Source organism: Morus notabilis, unplaced genomic scaffold (genome assembly GCF_000414095.1).
Source record: "Morus notabilis unplaced genomic scaffold, ASM41409v2 Scaffold5, whole genome shotgun sequence".
Lineage (NCBI taxonomy): Eukaryota > Viridiplantae > Streptophyta > Magnoliopsida > Rosales > Moraceae > Morus > Morus notabilis.
In genome coordinates, this window is record NW_010363077.1 from 867982 (window position 1) to 880094 (window position 12113).

General features: G+C 31.6%; 1 protein-coding gene across 1 annotated transcript; it reads right to left on the reverse strand.

Moving 5' to 3' along the window:
- Positions 1 to 9094: 9094 nt before the first annotated feature.
- LOC21406421 (probable glutathione S-transferase) lies at positions 9095 to 10314 on the reverse strand. Its single transcript, XM_010103570.2, has 2 exons — positions 9905 to 10314; positions 9095 to 9670 (listed from the first exon to the last, which is right to left on the reverse strand). Exons 1-2 carry the CDS (start codon positions 10214 to 10216, stop codon positions 9329 to 9331), a joined length of 654 nt encoding a protein of 217 aa, XP_010101872.1. The 5' UTR covers positions 10217 to 10314; the 3' UTR covers positions 9095 to 9328.
- Positions 10315 to 12113: the final 1799 nt, after the last annotated feature.

Here is a 12113-nt window from a genome sequence, read left to right on the forward strand (position 1 = left end):
ATTATTTACTAATTAATAGATTATAATTAACATAATATATGATTGATATATTATTTATTTATTTAATAACCTATTATTACTTATTTTATTGTTAATATGTTATATAATTAATTTTTGACAATTAATCTTTAACTAAATAATTAATGACTATGTTATTTATTATTTTATTAATAAAATTAGAAGCTTAATTGTAATAAATTAATATTTAATTAATAATTAAGTAATTACTATATATTTATTTGTTATTAAGTATAACTATTTATTAATTATTAATTAATATAATATAATTAGTAATTAATAATTAATTATTTAATATAACTTTGTTTATAGTACAAAAAAATGAAAACGGAAAAGGGAAAACAACTTTCAATCGTTCTTTACTTCCTTTACAAAAATCATTCTCATGTGTGTTTAGAACTCGTTCTAAAATGATTTTATTTTTATATGAAAATGAAAATGAAAACATTTTCATTCTCAGACAGAAATCATTTTTGAAAATGTGTTCGGTAGTTTTATCAAGAGATTGTTTTCAGTGTAAAAAACTCATTAATATCTCTCTTTCTCTCTCGCTGCTTGAGAGAGGAGAAAACAAAAACAAAAAATGAAAAATGACTAAAAGTCATTTTTTATTTCTCTCTCATTTTATACTAAACTAAAAAATTATTTTAATTTTTTTTTGTCTTTATTGTACCAAATGCCGTTTTGGAAACGTTTTCATTTTTTCTTTCTCAAAAAACGTGAAAAATAAAAATGGGATCAATTCCAAACACGACTTTTTTGTTGTTTTCATTTCCGTTTTCAAAACTTTTATTAGACAAACGCGATTTGCATACCGTTTTCATTTTCATGCCTCAAAAGGCGTGCAAAAACGTTTTCAAAAACAATTCCATACGTACCATTTGTTTTCAAATATAAAAACAAGGAGCTTATTTGGTTCAACAACTCAAACCGTAGAGATGTGACCCTTTTTGCTTAGAACTGTAGAATCTGAATTGTGGTGATTCAAATTATGATCTGAAGTATCGTTTGGTTATGCAAATAAATTGTAATTCGATTGGGAATAAAATTCAAAGTTTATTTGAATAAAGTGTAAAAACTGTCATTAGAGTTTTGTAACAAATCTTATAAAAATTTATTATAAATGACATTAGAAAATATGCAATATGGGTGGAGATTTATTTCTCTCTTTATTATGAACACATTGAAAAAAATCATCTCAATCAGAATTAAAACAAAGAAGTTATGACTTTTTTAAAATTGAAATTAAAAAAAGAAAAAAAGTAGAATCTGAAACTATTAGACTGTTGATAACACTTCAGATTGTTAGAATTTAAGGAGAAATGAATTCTAAAATCAACAATTTGAGTTGTTCCTAAATTATTATCAATGATTTAAATTGTCTTTGAATTTTTCTTCTCAAACACCAATTTAAATTACGAATTAAAATTTAAATTTTAAACAACAATTTGAGTTGATGAAACAAACATTTGCTAAATAATTTTACGAGAAATTATAACAAATAGAGAAAATCTATGGTAGGGTGAGCTCTTTTTTCCTGCGGATAGGGTGAAATCATAAACGCCGTTGACCAAAAGTCAGTGGACCAAAATGAGCACATCCATAGAAACAAAAATAAAATCGATTGTATCTAATCAAAATCTGTGAAGAAACTCTCTCAGACTCCATCTGCCCCTCCGACAAAGGCGCCAAGCGAACCACCTCTCCCCCGATGAAGGACGTAATCTCGCGCCTTCTCCGACGGAAGTCCTCCTCCGACGGGACTGGCACAAACCAGACATTACCCTTAACCCACTCTCCAATTACACAAGTCCTTACTCATTAAAAGATTTAGTTTTGACCAAGAACCCAGTTTAAACTAACACACCAAGAACCCAGGAAAACCCAGATCATGCAGATCAACAAATATTCATGGATACTTCAAATTAATATCAGCCTAAAACCCATGCAAGTTCTTTTTACTTTTCGCTTTTCCCATGAATCTGTTCCCACTCACTTTTGATTTGATCTGCAAAAACTTTGAAAGGGAAGCACATGTCGAATATAGGGGAAAAAAGAGCCTTCTTTGTTGTCTCATAAGCTGTCATTTTTATATATTGAAGAATAAAATGGAGAAATTGAATAGAGAATCCGTAACTTTTGATTTGATCCGATTGATCAAAAGAAAAGCAAAAAGTGAAAAAGAAATAGAAAATTTGCTGGCTGCTTGCGTAATTTGTCAGAGAAGTCGGAGAAGGAGCCCTCATCCGTAGGACGGAAGGCTGGCTTGGTGCCGTCGAGGCACCGCCGTGGGGAAGACCAACCAGAAAGTGGAGTGAATTTTTGGGCCCGTGAGTTATACTCGGACCATGGGTTTGATTGTTGATTTGATATTTGGAATTTAAATTTTACGTGATAGCTTTACTGATTTGAATTTGAATATAGGGAACCAACCAACGACCCCTTAGTTTCTAGTTTAAATTTTATAAGCCATTTTTTACTATGGTTTCTGGTAAATAACATATTTTATATGCTTAGTAAATAAATGACTTACTGTAAATATGTTATTTAACATAAATATTTTCTAAAAAAATTAATAATATACTACTTGGTTCTCTCTCTTATCTCCTCAATTTAAATAAATTTAAGCAAAAATTGAAAACCAACTTTAAACATTTAAAAAAACGGACTTTATTAATGTGATGGGCATTTTAAACATACTGGTCGGACTGGTGGCGCTGACTTAGCTGTAATTAGTTATTATACTGTGGGTTAAACGGTGGAGAGCTTATCACTGAAGCGGCACTTCTAACGGCAAAGGTAATAATTAAAAATTAGTTTTATCTTTGACATATGAATGTTTTTTTTGGCACCCACAAGTCGTTTCTCTCTGCTATGACCGGACATATAACATTATGAGTTATAATATTATGACTCTCAAGGTCAATTATATCTTTAATGTATTAGTCGTTACAATCAGTTTACATATCAGTTATAAACCATCTAAAATCTCTAATTGACGAAGGATATTTTCAATTCCTATCACATTATGTTCAACCCAGTCATTTTTTTTGAGTTCTATATACTAAGGGCTTGTTCTTTTAGAGTTTAACTTGAGTATAATTCTTGAGTTGAATTTGAGTTATAATTTGAGTTGAAGTTATAACTTGAGTTTGTGTTTGGTTGTGTACATTTGAGTTATGATTTGAGATAATAATCTTTTTGAGTTTGTGTTTGAGTGAGTCAAAACTTGAATTTATAATTAGATAATATTTTAATAAAAACTCAATACTGATGGAAATTTTAATAGGGTATATGGGTGAGGTTTTATTCGTCTTTTCGTTGTCAATGCATAGAAAAAAAAATCATCTCAATCAGAATTAAAACGAAAAAGTTATATCATTTTTAAGAATAGAAAAAACACTGTTCATTAATTTGAGTTCGAGTTTCTGAACTCGAATTGAAGGGGAAACATGAACTCGAGTTTTAGTCCCAAACTCGAGTTTGAACTCGAGTTCAAACTTAAAAGGACATAAACTCGAATAAAGTTGTAATTCGAGTTACCTTTTTTGAGTTTTTCACTTAAAAGAATAAGCCCTAAGTCTCCCGAAAAATAAATTTTAAAAGACAAAAACAAAAAAAATTGTGTACCAACCTCGATTTAGTGCACAACTGGAGTATTGACGACGAAAGAATGAGAGCGTAAGGAAGAGAGAGACTGAGTAGAGAGAGGCCAAACTTTAGAGAGAGAGAGAGAGAGAGAGAGAGAGAGAGAGAGAGAGAGAGGGGGGAGTCTCTTTTATGTGCTTTTAAATGATAATTTTGACATAAGTAACATAGAAGTCATTTTACCTCACACTGCTGATATCACAATATTAGTTGTAAAAGTAGATAAAAGTGGTGCTAAAATTAATAAAAATTTATTTAGAAATGCCATTATTAAAATTTACCCTTTTTTACTAAGGTCTCTGGTAAGTAACATATAAAATTTTTTACTAAGTTTTCTGGTAAATAACATATAAAATTTTTATTAAGGTTTCTAGTAAATAACATTTTTTATATGCTTAGTAAATAAATGATTTACTGTAAATATGTTATTTAATATAAATATTTTCTAAAAAAAATTAATAAAATATTATTTAGCTCTCTCTTATTTCCTCAATTTAAATAAATTTAAGTAAAAATTGAAAACCAACTTAAAACATTAAAAAAAGGGACTTTATTTATGGGATGGGCATTTTAAATATACTGTTGACTTAGTGGACGTTTAATTCATAAATTTAGAGCTATGATTCAGAACTATTTTCATTTTATGTGTATTTTTATAAGAGAAAAATATTATAAAAAATCATGAATCATAATTCAAAATCAGAAATGAATATAAGAAACAAATGTACTCTTAGGGGATGTTTGGTTGGAGAATTCAAATCATGATTTGAATCATAATTTATGATTTATTATAATATTTTCTCTCATAAATAATACACATAAATTAAAAATAATTCTAATCTCATCATTCTAATTCATGAATCATGCGTCTCTGTGATTAGTTATTAGACTGTGGTTAAACGGTGGAGAGCTTATCACTGAAGCGGCACTCCTAACGGCAAAAGTAATAATTAAAAATTAGTTTTTTAAAAATTAGTTTTATCTTTAACATATGAATGTTGTTTTTTGGCACCCACAAAATAATTAAAACTTAAAAAATTACTTTCATCTTCTACTGCTAAATCGTCGTTTCTGTAGACGGGTGTTCTATTTTTTTTTTTCTTTTTTCTTAGCTTAAATGAGATTTTTTTTTTTAATCTGAAATGCAATCCATATTCAAAACTGACCATAAGCAAGAAAAACCCAGATTGAAACCACTCGTCCCCAGCGCTACCGCTCCTATCGCAAAACAACCAAACTTCCCAAACTCCGGCGTAAAATCCCTTGCCGCAAAACCCAACGCCACCGTCTTCCCCGAGAAAACTGAAAATGGCAAGCTCACCCCTCTCGCATACTCAACCCACTCGCACCGCCTAGCCCTGGCAAGCCCACACGCCCTACGCCGCTTATGATCTGCGAGCCAACACTCTGGCGCCAACCACGCTCGGCGAGCCAGTTCTCTCACGAGCCTCCCAGATCCGCGACGACAAGCCCATCTCCCTCACCCCAGCAAAAGCGCATTTTGGTTCTATTGATTTTTGTTTTTATTCAAAAATGAGTTTTGTCATTTCAGAATGTGTTGTTTTATTGCTCCTTTTTTTTTCTCCCCGAATTTAGCATTCTGTAGACAAACCAAGAACATTTTTGAAAGAAATGCATTGAAGATCACCGGAAAGAAACCCCCAAACTCCCCCGAGAGAGAGAGAGAGTTTAAACGGAAAAGACGGAAAAAGCACTGCTTTCTGAGGGGTTTTTGAGGAAGCACAAGTTATAGGAGAAATCAAATCAAGGAGGTTGTATAAAGATTTGAACTTCTGGGATTGTCTTTTTATAAATATATATTAGAAAAAAAGTTTCTGGGACTATTGTCGAAGTTGTGGCTGGGTATGGGTTGTCATCCAAACATTTTGAATCGAACCGAATTGTATCTACGCCTACGAACATGACCTGCTCACCGTGGATTGAAATCGAGTGGTTTAGTCCAACCAGGCCTATGGGTAGTCCAAAGTGGGCGGTGCAAAGAAAATCTCAAAAAAAAAAAAAAAAAATACTTAAGATCTGTTTAGTTCACTGATTCGAGTTGAGATGTGATTTTATGTGAGAACTTTTTACTGTAATAAAAAAATTAGATATGACTATTTTTAAAAGACTTTAATTATAGTAAAACTTAAATTTTAAATTCAAATCGATGAAATGAACGGGACCTTATGATTTTCTTTTAAAAAATGAAAAAAAAAATCACTTTTTGATAAAACAATAAAATGTTTGGAGAAAAGGATACCGAACGCGCCCAAAGTTATTGTCCAAAAAAAAAAAAGCCCAGTATACTATTTCTCACGTGCCATGCTTACAATACGTAGGAAATTAGGGTCGGTAATATGGGTCACGATACGACGACACGACTCGAAAACGACATGAATTTTGCGGGTTATGGTTGAGAAAAAAGAGATTCGGGTCAGAATTGGGTCGACCTGAAATTGACATGAAAAATACGGGTCAATTTCGGGTTGGACCCGCCTAACCCGAACACGACACGAAACTCGTAAAAAACTAAAAAATACATATATTTTTCATTTCATATTTTAAATTTTATTATGAACTTGTGATATCATGATAGTTATACTCAAAATCTTATACTATTATTTGCTTAATTTCAATGGATGTTATTGTAATTTAGTGTGTTATGAATTTTAAGTTATTTCTAATATGTAAAAAATTAAATAAAAGTATATAATTTTCGTGTCAATTTCGGGTCCACGGGTCATTTTCGTGTCACGGGTCATTTTTAGGTCGTGTCGTGTCAGCTCGTAAAGTGGTCGTGTCGTGTTCGTGTTACGGTTTTTAAAAAATTTCGTGTCACGGGTCGTGTTCGGGTTGACTACAAATTTTAAAAAAATCATCAAAACACGACACGAATACGACACGTGCCATGCTTACAATACGCAGGAAACCATGTCAAGTACATTCTATAACAACGGATAATAAGCAGCAAAAAGTTGAATCTATTACGTGGTTAGTATTTGTGTTTTTTGTTAGTAGCCTATAAAATTATCTCATCTTATTGTGTTTAAATAAGCAAACATTAGAAAATTATTTAGTTATAATAAAAATCAACAAGTTCGAATGAGGGAAAATTTCCCTTTGATAGCATGTATTATATAAAAATATGCGTTTGACACCTGTATTTTTTTTATAATATAAATTAGGCATCTTGACGTTTTAAAAAACTTTTTGTTTTTTAAATATTTTAAGGCCCTTTTTTTGGACGCAAAATATCAATTCTACTCTATTTTTTTTCTTGAATAAGAACTGAATATTAATAAAATAGATAGTATTTTTGGCTCCTCTTGTATTTCTATTCTCTTTATTGATTAAGTAGAAACCAATAATTAAAAAAAAATTCTAAAAATAGTTTTAAACATTTAAAACTAAAAAAAAACATAAAATAAAAAATTCTCTCTCTTTCTCTTTTCTGAAAAACTCTCACTCTCTTGACCAACTATATCTCTCTCTTTTCTAACTAGCGAGCCCAGCCCTGACGAGCCAAGATCCGGTGGGATCGACTCTACCCAAACACCTACATCGTCCCAGCCACACCCCATCACGACCCAATCCCTTGGCACACAATCCTAGGCTACCTCATCGCTACCATGCCCTGCACAACCTAGCCATGCGCAAAGTTCTTTCTTCTCTCTCTTCCCCTCTCGACAAACTCTCTCTTCTCTCTTCAACGAGTAGAGATCTACCTAGCTCTTCCATACCCCATTCAGCCTTGCTGAGTTTTAGATTTGGGTGATAACTCTATAAAAGAGAGTTATTTTCACTCTTATTTGCATTTAAAGTGACGTTGGTGTTGAGAATTTTATTATTTTATTTGATTTTTAGTATAGTTTTATTTTATTTTAGTTTTATTTAAAATCCGTTAAGTTGTTAATTTAAATTTTTAATTTAATTTAAAATATAATTTTATATGAAAGTTTTTTTTTTTTTTTTATAATTATGTATTATCTCCTCATTTGTGTAGGTTAATTATGTTAAGAGAGTAATTGTGGCAATTTGACCAGCTCTATCCCACTTGCAGGTGTCACCTAGCCTCTTCATGCGCGAGAATAGCCATCCGATCAGCAGAAGTTGAATTCCAACGCGCAAGTAGACTTCACGCCTCAGCAGCCCAGACGTGTCAACCAGCCTTGTCAGCGCCCCACTTCAGCAAATGCTGAATCTGCTGCAACGCAGCCTCGTTACTCACGCGTGTACCCTCGTTTCACCCATCTGTAGCTCGCCACGTAGCCTGACTTTTCCTCTGTCCATTTGCATCGTGACGACTGGCAGCTATGCTTTCCTTCTTTACGTGAGAAATTGAGAGGTTTATGAAAGCCTATTTCCACCCATAATTGAGAGAGCTGAGATCAGACCAAGAGACCTCTTTTAGCACAATACCCAGAAAAGAATGAAGAGAGAAAAAGAAAAAAAATGTTTTGGTTAGGATTTTTATTTCAATAATTCTAAAGGAGAGAGCATCTTGAAGATTAAGAAGAAGAGATTGAAGATTGGAGAGTTGATGCTTGGAGAATTATGATATCACTGATTTCAAAAACATAGTCGAATGTAAAAATTCATAATTCCCTTTAGAAATAAGCCTTTTAAGTGATTCAAAATTCTATGTGACCCTTAATGTGTTTATTTCTTACTCATAAATCAGTTTCCTTAAATTTAAAGCTACTAATTTTAAAAAATAAATGTATATAGACATGTTAGAGAGAAACTCTTATAGCACATTGTAGCAACATTGTGACTGTTAAAAATTTAATAAAATCATCTACTCATCCAATTAAAGTCATTTTAGTCTCTATGGAAAGCTTATTGAAAGTAATCAAATATATCACAAACCCAAACTAATCAACATGCAAGAACCTACATAAATATTATCATGCAAATCTGATTGCTAATGTTAAACAGAGTAAAATATAAAACCCAAAACTATCAATTTCTCATTAGACAAGAGAACAAGTTTTAACAGTTAAAAGAAAAACTCAATCAAACACCAAACTTAGATTACCGCAAAGAACCACATAAAAGACCTCTAAAATCGGAAATTTAAGAGTCAAAATATTGTTTAAAAGCATATCTTAGTTTATATAGACCTTAGACTCTAAAATTTCTTCAAAAGCTTGAGTTTTAATGGAGTTATGAGGGATTTTTCTTGAGACCTAATCTTGGTTTAGAGTTTAGAACTTTTGAAGGATTAGAAAGAAAGAGAAAGCTAGGGTTGTTAGTGTGAGAGAGGAAGAGAGACAGCGTAAGGGGCTGCATGAAGAAATCGTGCAATGATGGAGTCTTGAATAGATAAAAACGCAACTTATTTATTTATTTATAAAAAAAGGAAAAACACATGTCATAACACGTACCTTCTTATATGTAATAATTAAAAATTACAAATAGTGTCCAACTCATAACCCCTCACCCGAAGATCTTCGAGTTCCCAACGTCCATATTATTTATTCCAACTAAGAGGCATTCTAACAAAAGATACAATACATTATACTAAACCCATTTATTTTTGTGACATTACACAACGCCTATGCTTTATTTTGACATCACAAACAAACATCTTCAAGGAAGGATAAAAAGAACTCTTAAAGGTACATCTCTCGTACCATTACCATATATAATAGACCACTTATTAGGAAGATGTGCTTTCCAAAAGAGCCCTGAAGAGAGCAATCAGTTTTTCCCTGGAAGGCAGAACTTCCTTAACAACACTGTGATTCACAAACTCATGGGTCCATCGACAAAGCTTAGGAAATTTCTCTTCTGTCAGTATCTCTACACCCGCAACTTCTTGAAGTGCTGGAAGCCAATGTGCTATTAAACTGCCCACAATGTCCACAAGCCCAACAGTTTCTCCTCCAAAGAAGTTGTCGTTGAGCTCGTTCTCCAGAAACTTGAGAAGCTCAATCAATTCTTCCACGGCCTTCTCTCGCTCATCTTTGCTCCAGTAAGCCTTCCATATCGCAGGAAAACACTGAATTGTTCATAGCAACCAATTCAAAATTTTCATCAGTTCAAAATACACAACAAACTTAATCTTGGACAAAATTAAAGTTCGATGAAAAAATGGAAGGAGGAAGATATTAAAAGATAAAATACCCGAATCATCACAGACATATAAAAATATTGAATACCCCACTTAACAACAAGTTTACATTTTAAGTCAAATTCTTCTCCCACCTTAAACTCTAAAAGAAAATTCTTTTACCTTGTCGTCAATGAAGCGTGCCCCGAAACGCGCCTTGGCTCTTTCATAGGGGTCTTTTGGCAAAATGGGATAGTTTTCCCAGGTCTCGTCTATGTATTCGAGAATAACTTGGGACTCTGCTAAGGGCTTGTCGTGGTGGACGAGCACCGGAACCTTCTTGTGAATTGGGTTGTATTTGATGAGCAACGAACTCTTGTTGGACAGGTCTTCTTCATGGTATTCCGAATCAATGCCTTTCAGTTTCAGAGCGATATCTACTCTGCGGCTAAAAGGGCTTCCCCAGAGACCAAAAACCTTCACTTCTTCAGCCATATAAGCACAGTTTATATTGTGAAAAAACAACTTATAAAAGTCTCTTTTAAGCTTTCTAGCAAGGATTTATGCCCTTTCATACATGTGTGTTGACACGGCTTTCTTAACCAGCAAGCCTCTATGTTTTTGTTGCTACTATAACATATATAATATAGTTGAATAGTTGAATAGTTGAAGTGGCCAATAAATTGCCACATTGATTTTCTTTGCTGTTTGGGTTGGTGAAAGGAGACATCTAAGACTTGTTTATTTCACTGATTTAAGTATTTAGTTTTAGATTGTTTGCAATTAAAAACTCTCAGAAAATGTTACATATAACTTTTCTGATATAATTAAAAATTCTTAAAAAATGACACATCTCAACTCGAATATAGAAAGCGAATAAGGTCGTATTAGTCTTTGACAATTTGTGCCTACCAGGCCTTATTAAAATTTCTTTCCTCTTCTCTTTGGGAGAGGTAACCACTACCAATTACATAAATTTATGAGAGCTTGCCAATTCAACGTTTTACTTGTCTTTTTATTTGTTGGAACGTTCCAGAACCAAAGAATGTGCGAATAAATAAATAAATATAAATAAGATAATTCGAGCATTTACGTAAGCAAATACGATTGCTAGGAATACCAATAAAAATTTTATTATGCAAAGCTTCAAAAACGTTAAATATGTTGGCTGAATAGCTGTGTAATTTATGGCCTCATTCCTTAGTTCGGTCTCGACCTCTTTTTTACCTTGATTCGACTACAACCTAAACTCTTTAGGCCCGTTTGATAATGTTTTTAGAATTATTTTGTTTTTAGTACAAAAATAAAAATAAAATTATTTTAAAAATTATTTTAGAACTGATTTTGAAATTACGTTTGGTGGTATTTCAATAGATTGATTTGAGTATGATAAAAAATTAAAATCGTATTTGGTTACATTATATTTGTGTTGAGTACATGTTAATAATCTTAAATTAATGTATTAAGTAATTAAGTAATTACTATATATTTATTAGTTATTAAGTATATCTATTTATTAATTATTAATTAATATATAATATAATTAGTAATTAATAATTAATTATTTAATATAACTTTGTTGAAAGTACAAGAAAATGAAAACGGAAAAGGGAAAACAATTTTCAATCATTTTCTACTTTCTTCACAAAAATCATTCTCATTGGTTTTTATTTTTATTTCCGTTTTCAAAATTTTTATTAGACAAATGCGATTTGTAGACCGTTTTCATTTTCATGCCTCAAAAAAAGTGCGCAAATGTTTTCAAAAATAATTCCAAACGTACCCTTTGTTTTCAAAAATTAAAAACTAGGAGCTTATTTAGTTCTGTGGCGACCCTCCTATGAGGCCGCCACTGTAACTTAAACTTTAACTTGTACTTACTGGGGTTTCTTAAAATATGCGGAATATATATTTTTTTTATATAAGAAGGAATACTTTCATAATTTGTAACAATAATTTCAAATAAGTAAATCACTAAATTTCTTAAAGCTTTTCTTAATTTTAGTTAAGATAAAACCTTTTAGGAATATCCTTCAAACGGAATAGCATTTGAACTCTTGTTTCAAATACTCTTTAAAAGCTTTTCTGAAACTAGTAATTTCAATCGGCCATCTCATTTGACTTTAAAACGGATTTCGTGAGAAATCTTAAATTCAAGTACATCTTAAAGTCCTTCTAAAATTACTCATTTAAATCGTCATGTTTAAAATTCATTTATTTGTTGCATGTACTGTTGCAACGTTCTAAAACTTAAATCAAAACTAGGGTTGTTAGTTACAACCTTGGTTTTCTTAACATACATATGTACGTATACTTTTTAAACATACATACTTGAAACTTTTGAATCATATAGACATATACATGATTTTTCTTAAACTTACTGCGGAAAATA